At 36.2% G+C, this 18566-nt stretch overlaps 2 protein-coding genes across 3 annotated transcripts; one reads left to right on the top strand and one right to left on the bottom strand.

Moving 5' to 3' along the window:
• Positions 1-427: 427 nt before the first annotated feature.
• Positions 428-10651, bottom strand: LOC111383567. Of its 2 annotated transcripts, none has more exons than XM_023007682.1 (6): positions 10386-10651; positions 2461-2511; positions 2351-2390; positions 1777-1817; positions 793-842; positions 428-681 (listed from the first exon to the last, which is right to left on the bottom strand). In XM_023007682.1, exons 1-6 carry the CDS (start codon positions 10449-10451, stop codon positions 666-668), a joined length of 264 nt encoding a protein of 87 aa, XP_022863450.1. In that variant the 5' UTR covers positions 10452-10651; the 3' UTR covers positions 428-665. The 2 variants fall into 2 exon arrangements, with proteins under 2 accessions (XP_022863450.1, XP_022863449.1); XM_023007681.1 differs by having other exon boundaries at positions 793-852; positions 10386-10648.
• A 5796-nt stretch (positions 10652-16447) lies between these two features.
• LOC111383569 lies at positions 16448-18295 on the top strand. Its single transcript, XM_023007684.1, has 3 exons — positions 16448-17512; positions 17561-17738; positions 17823-18295. The coding sequence occupies exons 1-3, from the start codon at positions 16448-16450 to the stop codon at positions 18293-18295; spliced, it is 1716 nt and encodes a 571-aa protein (XP_022863452.1).
• Positions 18296-18566: the final 271 nt, after the last annotated feature.

The raw sequence follows: 18566 nt of genomic DNA, 5'->3' as shown, positions 1-18566 counted from the left end.
TGTGACCTTATTACATTTAATTAATAAAATATTTTTAATTAGTAAATAAATACTTGATTTTTGCACTTTTAAACTTAAGACTTGAAAATTGAATTGATGTAAACAATACAAACCTTGTGTCAGGACCTACGGACCAAGGGACAATCTCAGGTAGACAATTTCTATAGGGCGTAGGCCTTCCAAAAGGTAACGGAGGCGTGCAAAGATTTCCTCAGGCCGGACAGGGATTGGCCCTCGAGCGCAAAGTTATGAATTTTTCCCATTCCTTAAACCTAAGGAAGCTCTCAACACCTCTTCTACAAATAGCTCATAGCCAAAGAGATATAGTGGCCCTAGAGAACATTTTCTAGTTACCTTGAATCACCATTCCCTTAATTTATCCTCAATCCGAGCACAAAATACAGTGCAGGAAAGCAAAAGCGTATTAAAAAAACAAAAGAAAAATATAGTGTATAAAAACAAATATAAAATTCTTTTTTACTGGGGAAAAAAACCACCAATAAACACTGATCATTCAAAGAGAAGACATCTGTTAACTCAAATTACTATTTCATCATCCATAACAAGTTACGGTGCTACATACATAAACGTATAGGCACAGGTCGTCAACAGCTATTTTCCAGAAGATCCTGAAGAGTTTACGAACTTCCGAGCAGCATCTAGCGTCAGTTCTTCATAAACCTGGATCATATTAAGAAGAGACGGATAATGAAACGAACGAATTAAAGAAAAAGAAATGCGTTATAATGGTTACTTGCAGAGCAAAGAAACGTATCCATTTAATATACTTACAAGTTTATTATAAACCCGTTGAAATGCCTTGCAAAATCTTTCTGCTTCAGCTGGACCCATCTGAAAGCAACAAGGGAACGCTAAATAAATTATTGACATTTCCCATTGCAAGAAGCGGTAAACAGTTGATTTACCATAACACGCATATCAAACGAAAACCACCTAAAAACTTCATGTTGATAGATGCGGCAACCAGTTATAGCTTACTAGAGAGTAAAGAACAACATTAATAAGTAAAAAAAGTTACTTATTTTGAAAGTAACTCGGTCAATATAATCAACTTGCTTGCATCCAAATTTAACCAATAAATAAAAAATATTGTATACTTATTTACTTGTCAGTAAGCTTTTTAAGATTAGCCAAGCATGCTCATAATTGAAATCTTTGGACAGCTATCTAGTAAGTCAGATGAGAAATGGGTACGTCAGCATACTGGAAACAATGAAGTAAATGGAATTTTTAGAAACCAGAAAAGCAAGCATTTATTTCAATGAAGATGAGAGAAAATTGAACAATGGATGGAATCTGCTATATGAACCCCCCCAAAAAAAAAAAAAAAAAAAAATGGAGCGAGAGAGTGACATATAACCATAATACTAAAATCTGCTTCATAATATAGAACATTAAGCCCTTGTTTGACAACTATTCTTTCTTATTCTTTTTTCTCATACTCATTTTCAACCACACATTCTCACAATAAAAAATTCTTCACGTAAACTCAAAACTTTTCCTTTCTTTCTAACCACACATTCTCCCAAAATTTATTATTCAAAAACTCATTCTTTCCCCAAAAAAAAAAAAAAAAAAAAAAAAAAAAAAAAAATATATATATATATATATATATATATATTATGTCAAACAGGGGCTAAATCTTAAATATATAAAGACGGCTCATCAGATCCTAATAAACAAGCTAGTGAAGAACTTTGAATCATTTAATAATATGAAGAAAAGATCTCAAAATTCTAAAAGAAGAAAGCATACCTTCTCTGTGGCAGCCAACTTTAGTTTGTCCCAAAATGCTTCTGTCACATGCATTAATGTAAAATATGGATTTCATTATAACGAAGAAAAATACAATTGTACAGCATTGAAATTGCTAGTGCATAAAAAATTTATGTGGTCCCAACATCCTTTTTCCAGTTTATATTGGTTCCAAGAAACAACTTATATAAATGGAGAAAAGCATCAGAATAGTTCACTCCATCCACTTTTAGTCATTGCTGTAGTTTAAGCGAGTTAGCGAAAGAATAGCATTGAATAAGTGAGTTCTGAAAAGAAGCGAGATGAAAGAGAAAACATAAGGTGTCAAATAATTAAATAATATAGTTAATATTAAATCTCCCAGTTATATCAAGAAAGATTAGCTTCACAGTATATTTGCAGATTAAGTTCCTTGATAAGGACAATCTTCAGAAGCATATTTCTTCTGAGACATCCTACACATTCATAAAATAAAAGACATGAGTATTAAACTATCATCTTAACTATTTTGTTGATTGCTTTCAAATGCTCACGATCAAAATGACAAAAGGTCAAAATTGAATTGCCTGTGTACCTCTATCATTATCACCATCCCATGCATCTTCCCACTCCACCTGAGTAAATTTTATTAAGTTAAAATGCAGGATACTCGAACTCAGAAGATTCCTATTAATTATGATGTACCTCAGTTTGTGCAGACAGAGAAGTTGATTGCCTCGAACCATCCAAATCCATCTAAAATAAAAACATGAAAGTTAACATTCCAATCCCAAAAGGCAATTACAATGACAATAAAGGGTAAGAGCATTATCCAATCATTGGGGCACGCCTCACAAACCAAAGCATTCTGAATAAACAACCCAAACATGTTTCACTAATTTTTATTGATTTAAATAAAATATTTGAGAATGGATGGTTTAGAGTAGAGCACATAAAAATAGACAAGCACTTAGAACTATAAAGTGAATGTTGCTTTCTAGTTATCTTAAAAAAAAAACCGTAAAAAGTTCGACCATACACACAAAAAATGATATTTCCTACTGAAAATATAGAAATTACGATATGCTATGAGCAAAAACACGAAATAACTGCTAAAAGAACAGACTACAAAAATAGTTTTGATTTCTCAAAGGGGTCTACAATGTTTTCCTAAATGATCTCCGACATCCTCCTATTTTAGTACATCATTATTTATTAAATATTATAGATAGGCAATTGTTTATATTGAACCACCTCATCTTAACGCAAGATTTTTCATGCATAGACGAGTCTGTAAGCACTACAAGAATCTTGGCAGCCAAAAGATCCATATATGTCCCTATCTATCTTGAAAAGAAATACAAAATAACAAAGTTAGCTTTTCATGACAATTCACTTCATCATTTAATGCAATTATTTGACAACCTAAGACTTTTCAAATTTTATTTTTTTTGAAAAAAAAATTAATTTAAAACCAAATTATACACAAAATTGTGCGAGGGTTCACCCTATGTGGAGACCAAAAGAGCTGCAGCTGCAGCTATGAACGGTGAATCAATAAAAACAAAGTTGGTCCCTACATGAAATATTCAATTTCCAGTACAAATTTCAAAGATAGCTGCCAAAGTTGCTCTGAACCACATATCAACCAAATTGTATGAAAATTGTTGGGAAAATTTCAGAAGAACTGTACAAGCCTCAAACACGAGAGTTATACAGAAAAATTACTAGCAGTTAACTCTGCAAAAAGCAGAAATAGAATAGAGTAAGTACTTGTGGTTAGCTAAGAAAACATTGTTCTGCACGTTTCATAAAGCCTCTAGTCTATTGTAGAGAGAGTATTGAAACCCCATTAATTGAGTTATAGTGGAAGTTTAATGTGGGTTACAGTCCCCTGGATTTTCCCTTTGCATTGGAGGGTTTTGAAAGTAAAAATAGATTTCTTCCTCGTTTCATTTGTTTTCAAATATTTTGTTATTTTTGGCTTTGTTGTAATCCAATTTTCATCACACAAAGAAGGGAAAACTCTCCACTGCATATTATTACATGGGAATTTTCCCCAACTAATTGGGCACTTATTACATATGCAATAGCAATAAATTACCACTCAAGCAAAACCAATCATAATGATGAATAGAAAAAGATATCATGATTTAACTTAAGTAGGAAAACAAATAGCAATGTCACCGAGCACCATGCATATACAATTCATTTTAACACTTGCTTGAGTTTAAAAGAAATAATAATGCCATCAAGAAACAAAGTTGCTGAACCAAAAAATTAAGTGGGATTTGATAAAAAAGCTTAGTCAAACAATGATGTTGATAAAATAACCTTCCTTTAATGTTTTTGGGTCAAATGACCTTCACTTACAAAATACGATAAATTAATAATATCAAATATCTAAAATGCCCTCACCATGGAAAATACTCAAATACCCTTTCAATCCAATTAAATCCCTCAATTCATCTACAAAACACATCAACGTGTTTTCTTCCCTAAAATCTTGTTATTCATTGTATTCTTCTTCTATCTTCTCCAATATTGTGAGCATTTGAACAAGAGTTTTGATATCTATATTATCTACATTGAAATCTCTACTATATTTAAAAAAAAAAAGAAATGTATTTTTAGAAATCTCATTTACATTGGTACTTTTATTGTTGAATATAGTATAAAATGATATTTTAATTGATTTTATTTTTTCATTTGGTGTATATTTGTATCCTCCGCAATTATTGAACGATAATGACACTTCAATCGTTATCTGTAGTGTAGAACGACACTACAGTCGTTATTCTCCATGTAAAACGATAGTACAACAGTTATCTGTTATGATTTGTCCCTTATTGATAATATATTGTGGTTATTTTGATAATTTAAATATGGTATCTATTTTCATATTATTTTAATATATCCTTGAATCGATAAAACCATAATGACAGATATTTATTTTTTATTATAACAAAACATCACTGGTACTGTTTTTAGTATTTTATCTAGAAAATATAGAAATGATGTTCAGAAGTTAAATATCATTGATCTAATAACAATTTATTTTTAAATATACAAGTTATCAATTATTCGTATCGTATTTACATAAGTAACAATACTTGTGTTGTTTTCATAACAATAACAGCACTAGTGTTGTTCTCATTTTTCATGTTGTCCAAACAATGAGTATCTTTCAAATTATGTGAGCAGCATGTCCATCTCACGATTCACATGAGTTCAAATTATCGAATATCAATGTCCGGAAGACTCGTGGCTGCTCATACTCGTGTTTATCGACAAAACGACACAAGTGACGATTAACAACACCTGTATCGTTCTCTTGTTTTCTCCTATATTTCTCTTCATTTCCATCATGTCGACTCGAAGAATCAGACCTCCTAACATAAGAAAGTCGAAATTATTGATTACGTGGCGAATAACGACAGAATCGACATAAATTGTAGATGTCGCGTTGGTGAAATCACAAGTCACCATCTACATTCATTGGAAAACAAAAGTAATGAGAGTATCTCCTGAATTATGTGAGCGGCATGTCCATCTCGCGACTTAAATGAGTTTAAATTACGGAATATCAAGGCCCGGAATGCTCGTGGCTGCTCATACTCGTGTTTATCGACAGAACGACACTAGTGACGTTTAACGGCACCTGTGTCGTTCTGTTGGTTTTTCTATATTTCGCTTCATTTCCATCGTGTTGACCTCAAGGATTGAAACTCTTAACTTAAGAAAGTCAGAATTATTAATTACGTGACGAATAACAGTAGAATTGGCATAGATTGTAGATGTCGCGTTGGTGAAATCACAAGTCACCATCCACATTCGTTGGAAAATAAAAGTAATGAGAATATCTCCCAAATTATGTGAGCGGCATGTCCATTTCACGACTTAAATGAGTTCAAATTATCGAATATCGAAGTCCGGAAGGCTCGTGGCTGCTCATACTCGTGTTTATCGACAAAACGACACATGTGACGTTTAATAGCACCTGCGTCGTTCTGTTGATTTCTCCTATATTTCGATTCATTTCCATCGACCTGAAGGATCGGACCTCCTAACATAAAAAAGTCAGAATTATTAATTACGTGACAAATAACGGTAGAATTGACATAGGTTGTAGATGTCGTGTTGGTGAAATCACAAGTCACCATTCACATTCGTTGCAAAACAAAAGTAATGAGAGTGTCTCCCAAATTATGTGAGCAGCATGTCCATCTCGTGACTTAAATAAGTTCAAATTATAGAATATCAAAGCCCGGAAAGCTCGTGACTGCTCATACTCGTGTTTATCGATAGAAAGACATTAGTGACGTTTAACGACGCCTGTGTCGTTCTTTTAATTTTTCCTATATTTCGCTTCATTTCTATCGCATCGACCTCAAAGATCGGACCTCCTAACTTAAGAAAGTCAGAATTATTAATTACGTGAAGAATAACGGTAGAATTGACATAGATTGTAGATGTAGCGTTGGTGAAATCACAAGTCACCATCCACATTCGTTGGAAAACAAAAGTAATGAGAATATCTCCCAAATTATATGAGCGGCATATCCATCTCGCGACTTAAATGAGTGCAAATTATTGAATATTGAGGCCCAAAAGGCTCGTGGCTACTCATACTTGTGTTTATCGACAGAACGACACTTGTGTCATTCTGTTGGTTTCTCCTATATTTCGTTTCATTTCCATCGCGTCGACCCAAAGGATTGAACCTCCTAACATAAGAAAGAATTATTAATTATGTGGCGAATAACGACAGAATTGACATAGATTGTAAATGTCATGTTGGTGAAATCACAAGTCATCATCTACATTCATTGGAAAACAAAAGTAATGAGAGTATCTTGCGAATTATACGAGCGGCGTGTCCATCTCGCGACTTAAATGAGTTCAAATTATGGAATATCAAGGCTCGGAAGGCTCGTGACTGCTCATACTCGTGTTTATCGACAGAACGACACAAGTGACGTTTGACGGCACCTGTGTCGTTCTGTTGGATTTTCCGATATTTCGCTTCATTTCCTTCGCGTCAACTTCAAGAATCGGATCTCCTAACTTAAGAAAATCAGAATTATTAATTACGTTACGAATAACGATAGAATTGACATAGATTGTAGATGTCGCGTTGGTAAAATCACAAGTCACCATCTACATTCGTTGGAAAATAAAAGTAATGAGAATATCTCCCAAATTATGTGAGTGGCACGTCCATCTCGCGACTTAAATGAGTTCAAATTATCGAATATCGAAGTCCGGAAAGCTCGTGGCTGCTCATACTCGTGTTTATCGACAAAACGACACGTGACGTTTAACGACAACTATGTCGTTCTATTGGTTTCTCCTATATTTCGCTTCATTTTCACCGCGTCGACCTGAAGGATCGAACCTCCTAACATAAGAAAGTCAAAATTATTAATTACGTGACGAATAACGGTAGAATTGGCATAGATTATAGATGTCGCGTTGATGAAATCACAAGTCACCATCCACGTTCGTTGAAAAACAAAAGTAACGAGAATATCTCCCAAATTATGTGAGCGACATGTCCATCTTGCGACTTAAATGAGTTCAAATTATGGAATATCAAGGCTCGGAAGGCTCATGGCTGCTCATACTCGTGTTTATCGACAGAACGACACAAGTGACGTTTGACGGTACCTATGTCGTTCTATTGGATTTTCCTATATTTCGCTTCATTTTCATCGCGTCGACCTCAAGGATCGGACCTCCTAACTTAAGAAAGTCAGAATTATTAATTACGTGACGAATAAAGGTAGAATTAACATAGATTGTAAATGTCGTGTTGGTGAAATCACAAGTCACCATTCACGTTCATTGGAAAACAAAAGTAATGAGAGTATCTCCCAAATTATGTGAGCGACATGTCCATCTCGCGACTTAAATGAGTTCAAATTATGGAATATCAAGACCCGAAAGGCTCGTGGCTGCTCATACTCGTGTTTATCGACAGAACGACACAAGTGACGTTTGACGGTACCTGTGTCGTTCTGTTGGATTTTCTTATATTTCGCTTCATTTCCATCGCATCGACCTCAAGGATTGGACCTCCTAACTTAAAAAAGTCAGAATTATTAATTACATGACGAATAACGGTAAAATTGGCATAAATTGTAGATGTCGTGTTGGTGAAATCACAAGTCACCATCCACGTTTGTTGGAAAACAAAAGTAATGAGAGTATCTCTCAAATTATGTAAGCGGCATGTCCATCTCACGACTTAAATGAGTTCAAATTATCGAATATCGAGCTCCGGAAGGCTCGTGTTTGCAAATTATCGACTTAACAGCACCTGTGTCGTTCTATTGATTTCTCCTATATTTCGTTTCATTTCCATCGCGTCGACCTGAAGGATCAGCCTCCTAATATAAGAGAGTCAGAATTATTGATTACGTGGTGAATAACAGCAGAATTGGCATAGATTGTAGATGCCGTGTTAGTGAAATCACAAGTCATCATTCACATTTGTTGGAAAACAAAAGTAATAAGAGTATCTCTCAAATTATGTGAGAGGCATGTCCATTTCGCGACTTTAATGGATTCAAATTATCGAATATCGAGGCTCGAAAGGCTCATGGCTACTTATACCCCTGCAAATAGCAAATTTATTTTATATATTAAATCTCATAATTTTTCTGGCAATTCCAGCATACTCGAAAATACTGGAGAAAAAATAAACTATGTCTGCACACACAAATATAGTCTGCATACTGCATAATTTTTTTGTCTACGTAATCTCAATTATTGTCCAAAGTCGTGGTGGTGATATTGTTCAGACGCTAAATCAATTTGCCGGAGTAGTTTTTGTGGTGCTCAGATTCTACGGATTTTACCATTGTATCCTGAGAAATAGACACTCGGATTAAACCTCAAGCACTTACGGTGAGAGGACGAATCTGTTTTAAGGAAACCGTGTTCGCACAGGCCTTGAATTGAAGATTTATTTATTTTCTGCAATTCACATATTTATTTATTTAACGATTTACATATTTACAGTTTAATCTTATACTTCGTAAATTTTCCAATTTATTTTGTTTTATGTGCTTCATATAATTTTACAGTTTATTATCTGTATGTTAAGAAAAAAATCTGAAGAAAATTAATTAATTTGATAACATCCGATTTGGTAGTTGTCCAACCGGTATTTATTTAGATAATATATGCAAATATGATATTTCTACATTTTGGTGTATGTAAGTGCATATCCGGTATGTTAGTTGCGTATAGGTATCTAGCAAATATGTGTAAATCACTCACTGTATATGAAATGGAATAAAAATAGTTTGTGAAAATTTTGTGCAAATACGGTGAGCTTTCTACAAATACGGTAGACAGCATATACGGTAAGCTACAAATACGATAAGTTTCCTGCAAATACAATAGGTGCAAATACGATAACCTACATATACGGTAAGCTACCTGCAAATACGGTAAGCGACATATACGGTATACTTAAAATTGGTATTTAAACTACATATACGGTGAAAATTTCAGAACGATACAAGTGTCGTTACTGGACATAAAAACGACACTTGTGCTGTTATGTGCATAAATATAAGTATAAGTAGTCACAGTCCATTCTTTCCCTGAAAAATAATAAATGGAACTTATTTATATTGTAATATGTACATGATATGTACAAAAATTAATAGATATGTTTATTAACTTAATCGACACATATAATTGTAATAACTTGTATTTTCACCATCTCAATAATATAAAAATTATGTCATTTCAATCGTTCTTTGTGACTAGTTAATTTTTTTGTGTTATATACGTTAGTGAGTCCATTATTAGAGTCATTTCGTTGAAAAAATCAAACTACAATAGATAACGACTGTAGTATCGTTTTACTTTACAAATAACGGTTGGAGTGGTGTTCTATAAATAACAATTGGAGTGTTATTACATCTAATGGTTATAGATAATACAAAAAGCACACTAAATACGCAAACAATACCAACCAAATACTATTTAATACTATTTTTAATAATAAAAATACAACATATATGGAATTTCTAAGAACATCTATCCTCTTTCTTTTAATGTAAATGTATGCTAATCAAATCCTTGTTCAAATGTGATTGAAGAGAAGAAATATGTGAATGTAATTTTGAGAAGTTAAAATTGAAGAAGAAGAACCGGGGGAAGAATATGTTATTTTTAACAGATAAAAATAGGGTTTTAAGATTAATTTGAAGGAAAAATGATGGGATAAAATGAGTAAAATTGGAAGGCATTAAATTAACAACTAAAGGGGGATTTTGTTTTACATTTTCTATTTGTTTTTATTATTGATCAAAGGTCATTTCATCAAGTACATTGTTTAGTTAGGCCAAATGGCCAAATTCCGCACAAATTAACCATCAAAAGAACAAAACGATTAACACATGACTTGCAAAATTCCATACATAAGCCACAAGAACAATTTAAAAAAAAAAAAAATACAAACAGAAAACGAGAACCTTAGATCAAAATATCCTCAAACCATCTTGGTTGCTCAAAATTAATAAATGAAGATCCATTTCATGCATCTATATGCAAGCAAACACATGGATAAAAAAAGCATATACAAGTAACATGGGTTTGGGGAGGCTTACGTGATAATCGCGAGATCGGACGACAGGAAAGAGCTGAAGACAGCGTCGAAATTCAGATTCATCCATGGGATTTACTGATTACTTTTGTACACTACTATAAATCGGAATTTAGTGAAGAGAAAATCAAAGAGGATAAAGACGAAGGAATTACAGTCGAAATCTGAAAAATCAAAATGGAAAATTTGAATAAATTGGGTTTCGCACTTCTCTCCAGTTTCTCCTACAGCGTTCCTAAGTTTTCGCGCTACAGCAAACGATTTATGTAGTCGCATAAGCAGCTTGCACATGAGAAGGCCGAGTCGGCCCAATATCAAATACAAATAGTCCGATATTTGGGCTTGTGCTCAGCCCTTTCGAAATAATAAACAGTTAAAAACCATGCTTTAACTCCCTCGTCGTGTTCAAGTCGGTCTAAAATGATCTTTCTAGAGTTGTCAAACTAGTCGAGCTGAGCTACTTGCTCTTGTTAGCACCTCTCTAAAAGACTGGGCTAGGATTTGGTACGCGGCTAATCCTTTTTATACCTATACATGTAATGGAAAATTTATAATATTTTTCGCATAGATATCAATATAAAGAAGAGGCATCCAAGTGAAGTCTCTGACAAATAAGATCGAGTCATCTTCAAAAAACATAGCATTTCCAGTAGTTCACCCCTATTTTCTATTGATTGGAGAATTAAAAACAGCCCCTTAGCGCATAGCTATAATAAACATGGATCGGTAGTTTAGCTCAATCTGGTTGACAACTCAAGAAATATATACTGGGAAAATGGATTTGCATTTTGGCATACATTAGTTTTGACAGATATATCAGCAGATTCATTGAAGAAATCTATATTGATTGACCTGATTGCTTGTAAATTAACGTATACTAGATTGGTTAAAGTTTAGTTACCTCCAATGCAATTTGCCCAAAAAACTAGTAGCACTTTCTCGGTACATATATTCAAATAAATGTCCTTTTTAAGTAATTTCAAAATAATTACTTATAAGTAGAGTTAAACTATTAAATTGATCTGCTTAACTTTAGAAAGATAAATCACAAGGAAAAATTGAAACGAATCTATTTCGCCATCTCCCGTTCCCTTAGGTTAATTTAGAGGTTTATAGGGTAACAGTCACTCCCATCTTATAGTAGTGTCAACCAGAGGTGGATTTAGGTGCTGGCCGTCCTAGCTGGATTTATCGAGGAGAATTTTTTTTTCTCATAATAGATAGAATTGTTAGATTATATATTTGATAATTCATATTAACAACAAACATCCCTAGTAGTTCAGTTGGTTAACCCTTCTACTATTGAATTGGAGTTCCTGTGTTCGAAACTCTTAAAGAGCAATATTTTTTTATAATTTTTGTATTTTAACAATTTTTACCAAAATAAATACAAGAAAAGTGATTCAAATCTACTACATTACTTAAAGGTATTGTCCACTTTACCATCACAGCACTTCCTGATTTTTAACACATAATGTAACAAAATAATATATATTCAATTTTACTGATTTAATGCAAGTACAAACATTTTAATCGGTGCTTGCTTTGTCCCTCTTCTTGATTTTCTTTTCTTTTTTTCCCTCTAATCACTTGATTTGAGAGTTTGATCAATTAATGATGGATGAATTTGTAGAAAAATTGGCCTTAGTGTCATGAGGAATCTTTCAATAAAACTTAAAAATTTTACTTTTCATTCATAAAAAATTAATTGCGAAAAAATGAAATCATACAAACACATAAAATTGATATAAGCTATAAGCACATAAATAATTTCAATTTTGTTAATATAATAATGTTTGTTTAATTAATTTTGATTGTAAACTGAGTATTGACATTTTGTTAACATATATTGCCTATTTAATTGAAAAATAAATTAGGACATTTTGCAAATTATTGAACGATTTTTCATTCAAAATGAAAGTTCGTACCTAGTTCCAATCCAGTGGTGTATCTATTTCTTCTAATTTTAATTTGTACGATTTTTTGAATATTATTTGTTACGCCCCTATCTGAATCGCCTCGAAATGCTCACCACCATACATTCCGACCTGATAGACACCCATTCGAAATGTTTCTGAAGTGATCTCACCAATGTGAACGACCTGATAACACACTGTGAGACATAGGTGATCTTGCTGAACTGACCAAAGCGCCCTCGCCCCTGAGGCCGAGGCGAAGTGCACCTCTGTTAGAAGATTCGCCGTCAATTTCAGAAAGAGATTTTTGCCAAGATCCTCTCTGCACCTAAGGTTTAAATTGATTTGACGTCTTCATGAGGCTAGTTGATGTGACTTATCAACTTTATGTCAACTCAACACGGGAGAAACAAACTGCCCGCCCACTCTACAGATGCAGCTGATTGACGCCTATGAGCGGACGCCTCATACCGTCAGATGTATACACGTGTCTCACATCCAACGGTTCATCCCACCTATAAATACCCAAGGTTTGGCAAGAGGCAAAGGTAATGAAACTCTTACTACATAACACTCCATAGCAAGTTTATATATTTTCTCCTCCCCCTTAGTGTTTTTGACACAACCTCTAGGTACCACCTGAACCTAATTTGACCGTCGAAGTGTATACGACCGCCGCCACCCCCGCTGGTCCCGGCCCTGTGCGTCTGACCGTGCGTTGATTGTGTGCAGGGAGGAATACGTGGAGTAGCTATCGGTTGGCCATGTGGAAGGTCCAATTTTCGAGGTCAACAGATTGGCGCTGTCTGTGGAAAGCACTTCCCGTTCAAAGTTCTACATTCTCCATCGGAGAAGTTACCGGAAAACTAGCGACTAACCCTAAAAAGGGCACGTTCTTGAAAAGAACAAAGTCGAGTTACAATCCAAGTTCTCACCACCCTTGAAAAAGGAGATAGGATGAGCTACAGCCATGAAGACAACAACCCCATGAGAGGGGCCTCTGAAGAAGAGGTGCTCCATAACAATGTTACTCATCAAAGACCCCATCACCAGTGTCGCCGAGATGGAAGAACAACCATGCTCACTGAAGGAATGACTCAAATAGCTGCGGGTATGAGAGACATCGCAGCTCAGAATATGGCAATGCATGAACTCCTCATGCAAGCCCAAGGTCACTCGGATTTTCAAATGCCCCAAGGATATTACCCAGTGCAGGAAGCCCCAGTATCTCGTTCTCGAGGCCACACTAGTCAGCACAGAGAATGCCCCCTCGAAAGAGAAGTGGGCGTTGAAGCCACATCTTATGTGCAAGGGAGCTAGCCATCAGAACCCCACTTGGGGGATAACTTCCCTCAAGAATATGAAGAATAAAGATCCGTAAGCATCTTCGACTGGATAGGGGAGGATCCTAGCAATAGGGTCCGCCCAGTGAGAAGATCAGTTCGACCGGATCAGGAACAAGAACATGCCCCTTCTCCTCCTAGAAATAGGAAGGACATGAGGAACCTAGTTGATTGGAGGAGTTGAGGAAGGGCACCTCTACCTCCCCAGAACATTCAAGATGATGAAAGGTCAGATGGGCCCTGTCGATCTTATGAGATTGACGATGATGATGATAACCTCCCTTTCTCAAGGGAGATCCGAAGCTTCCCAATGCCAGCAAATTTCATGCCCCCTAAGATCCCCAAGTATGAAGGAAAGGGGGACCCGAAGAAGCACCTCACCAAGTATATGACACAGATGAGCCTAAGGGGAGCCTCGCCCGCCTTGAAATGCAGAGCCTTCCATTTAACACTAGGCGGAGCCGCCAAAGTGTGGTACAACAAGCTTCCTCCCCTAAGCGTTAGAAGTTTGTCAAATTTGAAGAAAGCATTCTTGAACCAATACCTCTCACACAGAGAAGAAGAGACACCAGTGCAACGCCTGCAAAATATGAGGCAGGCCCCTGGGGAGACGCTGAAAAGCTATCTCGCCAGGTTTATAGACGAAATCACCTACTGTGAACAAGTCACTGACAGAGAAGCCCTTTCAGTCCTGAAAGACGGGCTCAACATAAACACTTTGTTCTGGAGGGAGGTGCGCAGCAAGAATCCCTCCACCTATAATGAACTGGTGGAAATTATGAGTGAAGAAATGATTGATCACCGAAACCGTGCCGTGCAGGGACTCCCTCCGCCTCAGAGGCAGGTAGGTCGAGGACCCGCATCACACCTTGTTGCTCAGTAATGGACTCGGGCAGGTCACACAATAGCTCCCACCTCCGGGCAGGCACTGGCTTCTGCCACACTAAATGCAGTGCCGGTATTGACATATGAAAATGCTCCTGGCGAAGCAAGGCCATCTGGTGATGAGTGAATTTCACTCATTGATTTAATGTCTCATAAACTTGAAATATTTGGTTGTTTTCGAGAAAAGTAGAACATTTTGATGCGGGTATTCGTGTTGTTTTATAGGTAAACCAAATTGATGAAATTGGGAGTTTGAAGGGTGGAAAAGAGTCAAAGTTTCATAGAAGTGAATGGACAAGAAGAAGCATCAAGATGCACGTGGAAGACGATGGAAGAAAGAAGGAAGAAAACCAACTATAACACAGTGCCTAGGTACCACAAAATAACGCCCAGGCGCTGAACACTCAGAGGAAGCAGAACTGCAGCGCCTAGGCGCCACAGTGCAGCGCCTGAAAACGATGCAGAAACATAGCGCCTAGGCGCCACTTTGGCAGCGCCCAGGCGCTGCATGCCGAGAAAAGAAAAAACGCGATTTTTCAAATATTTTTTGACCCGGCTCAACTCCAACTCGTAATGCAAATTAAGGGGATTACAAATACATATGGATAGATCTAAGAAAGGAGGTTTTTGACGGCTGAAGAAAGGAGGCAAGGATATACACTAATTGAGAGAAGAATCATCGGATCTTGGAGAAGGAATCAAGCTGCAACCTGAGTTTTTTCTTATCTTTCTTTTCTCCATGAGATTTAATTTATATTTTATCATGTTCTTCTCCTTAATCATGAACTAAGTTATTAAATCTAGGGTTTGATGTAACCTATTTGAGACATGATTCAATTTCTTTATAGTATTTCCATTTAATTTTCCAGAATTGATTTGTATTGTTCTTGCTTAATGCTTTCGGTTGCTTGATCACCAATTGAATGAATTGATGCTCTAAGTTTAACGCTCGAGAGAGGGAAATTTAGGCATGATCTAAGAACAATATAACTTAGATTTGTAGATTTCGAGAGAAAGTACAATTCTTTGAGGGTAAAACAAGAACCAAGCGCATGACAATCTTCATAAATTTAACTCGGAATAGAGATATTGGGGTTGAATTATAGAGATAGGTTCTATTTGACGCTCGAGAGGGGGAAATAGAATTAATTTAGGATTCTTGCCTATGAATTCGAGAAATAATTAATGGAAGTATCTATAGGGGTTGAGAATCATGTTGATAATACTGTGAAATCACTCCCTAGACTTTACGAAATTCTGAATTAATCTTTAGAAATTGCCTCACTTTTCTTGCATTATTAAATTCATCAACATTAGTTTAGCATTCAAACATCAATTTAACATCCGATTGTCTACATATAGTAAATGCAACATAATTATAGTACTCAGTAGAAGTCGAATATCAATCACAGTGGATTCGACAATTTTCAATTCTTTAATATACTACAAAACTTGACACCGTGCGCTTGCGGTATAAAATCACGTTACATAAATCACGTGGCAAGTTTTTGGCGCCGTTGCCGGGGATTGATTCATTCGAATTCAATTGATATTATTACCAATCGGCGTTCATTTTACTCTAGATTTTTATTTTTACCGTAATTTTTATTTTAATTTACTCTTTTTGTGTCTATCTTTAAAAGCTTCCTTGTGATTATTTTCAGCTGTTTATGCGAAGGGCGAGAAATCTAGATCTACTACCTGTTGATCCTGAACCAGAACGCACATTTCGCATTCTCAGAGGCATACAAAGAAACGAACGAGAAGCAATGGTAGAATAGGATGCTAGAGCAGCCAATGAGGATAACCAACAAAGGGCTATTCGGGACTACATAAGGCCGGTTGTCAATGACAACTATTTCGGCATCGCACGCCCAGCAATTGCTGCAAACAATTTCGAATTGAAGCCAGGGTTGATACATATGGTGCAGCAAAATCAGTTTGGGGGTGCTGTAATAGAAGATCCAAATGCTCATCTTGGATCCTTTTTGGAAATTTGTGATACGGTGAAGATGAATGGGGTTACTGAAGATGCAATTAGACTCTGCCTATTCTCATTCTCTTTAAGGGATAAAGCAAAGGCTTGGTTCCAATCACTATCGTATGGCTCAATTACAACTTGGGATGATTTGGCTCAGAAATTCCTGACCAAGTACTTTTCGCCTTCTAAATCAGCTCAACTTCGCGGTGAAATTAGTCAATTCAAACAACTCGACTTCGAGCCATTCTATGAAGCCTGGGAAAGATTTAAAGACTTGCTTAGGAGATGTCCTCAACATGGGTTCCAGAAATGGGTGCAGATTGAGATATTTTATAATGGGCTAAATGGGCAAACAAGGACTATGGTAGATGCAGCTGCGGGAGGCATTTTAATGGCTAAAATAGCAGAGGCTGCATATGCTTTATTAGATGACATAGCCAACAACAGTTACCAATGGCCAAGTGAGAGATCGGGTGTAAAGAAAGTAGCAGGACTTCATGAAGTGGATCCCATCACCGCACTAGCAGCTCAGGTTGCATCACTCACAAATCAAATAGTCACGCTTACCACTCAAGGAAATAAACAAAAGGTAGATTCAGTCATGAGTACTTCTTCATCACACCAAGAGACAGAGGTTGCAAACGAGCAGGCCCAATATGTCAACAGTAGAAACTACAATCAAAGAGGAAGCTACCAAGCTAATCACTATCATCCAGGGCTGAGAAATCACGAGAACTTGTCATATGGTAACAATAGAAACACACTTCAACCTCCACCCGGATTCAACACTCATAATTCTGATGGGAAACCACCCTTGGAAGATATCCTTGGGACATTCATTTCTGAGACAAGATCACGCTTCAACAAAGATGAATCACGTTTGGATAATATTGAAACACATGTGTCCAACATGGGAGCCACAATGAAGAATCTTGAAGTGCAAATTGGCCAATTGGCTACCTCAATGAAGTCTCAGCAAAAAGGAAAATTTCCAAGTGATGCAGAGGTCAATCCAAAGTAGCACTGTAAAGCTGTTGTATTAAGGAGTGGCAAGCAAATTGGAGAAAGTGAACTCACCGAAAATATCAACCCTACACCTGATAAGGAGAAAGAACAAGTAGTAGAAGAGCAAGAAAAGCAGGCCAAAGGAACAAATAAGGCCCACAAACCTTACTCCGTATCCTTCCCTGACAACCCACCAATTCTCACACCACCACTTCCATTTCCACAGCGTTTTCAAAAGAAAAAATTTGATAATCAATTTGCAAAGTTTTTAGAAATTTTCAAGAAAATTCACATTAATATTCCTTTTGCAGATGCTTTGGAACAAATGCCAAATTACGCAAAATTTATGAAGGAAGTGATGTCAAATAAACGTAAATTGGAGGAATATGAAACAGTAAAATTGACAGAAGAATGCAACGCTATTCTTCAAAAGAAACTTCCTCAGAAGAGAAAAGATCAGGGCAGCTTCACTATTCCGTGCACCATTGGAAGCTCTTCCTTTGAAAAGGCCCTCTGTGATCTAGGAGCAAGCATCAATTTAATTCCGTTATCAGTATTCAAGAAGTTAGGCCTCGGGGAGGTCAAGCCAACAACAGTGACTCTACAACTAGCTGATAGGTCCCTCACCTACCCACAAGGAATTATTGAAGACGTGTTGGTAAATGTCGACAAATTCAACTTCCCAGCTGATTTTGTGGTATTGGATATGGAAGAAGATCAGGAAATCCCACTAATTTTAGGCAGACCATTTTTAGCAACTGGAAGGGCATTAATTGATGTATAAGGGGGACAATTGACATTGAGATTGAATGGAGAAGAGGTGAGGTTCAACATTTACCAAGCAATGAAGTACTCAGACGACAATGACACTTGCCACAGGATTGACTTCATTGATTCTGCTGTGAGAGATGAGAAATTATGTATTAAAGATCCTCTAGAGCAATGTATGATGTTTAGCACAACAAATGATGATATTAGCACTTTTGGAGATTACATAGGGAGCAAGGATTTGGTTGATTACATATTGGCTCTTGAGTCTACATCAGTTGTGAAAA

This window comes from Olea europaea, unplaced genomic scaffold (genome assembly GCF_002742605.1).
Source record: "Olea europaea var. sylvestris unplaced genomic scaffold, O_europaea_v1 scaffold2718, whole genome shotgun sequence".
NCBI lineage: Eukaryota > Viridiplantae > Streptophyta > Magnoliopsida > Lamiales > Oleaceae > Olea > Olea europaea.
Note: the sequence above shows the minus strand (reverse complement) of the source record. Positions and strands in the feature narration are given on the sequence as shown.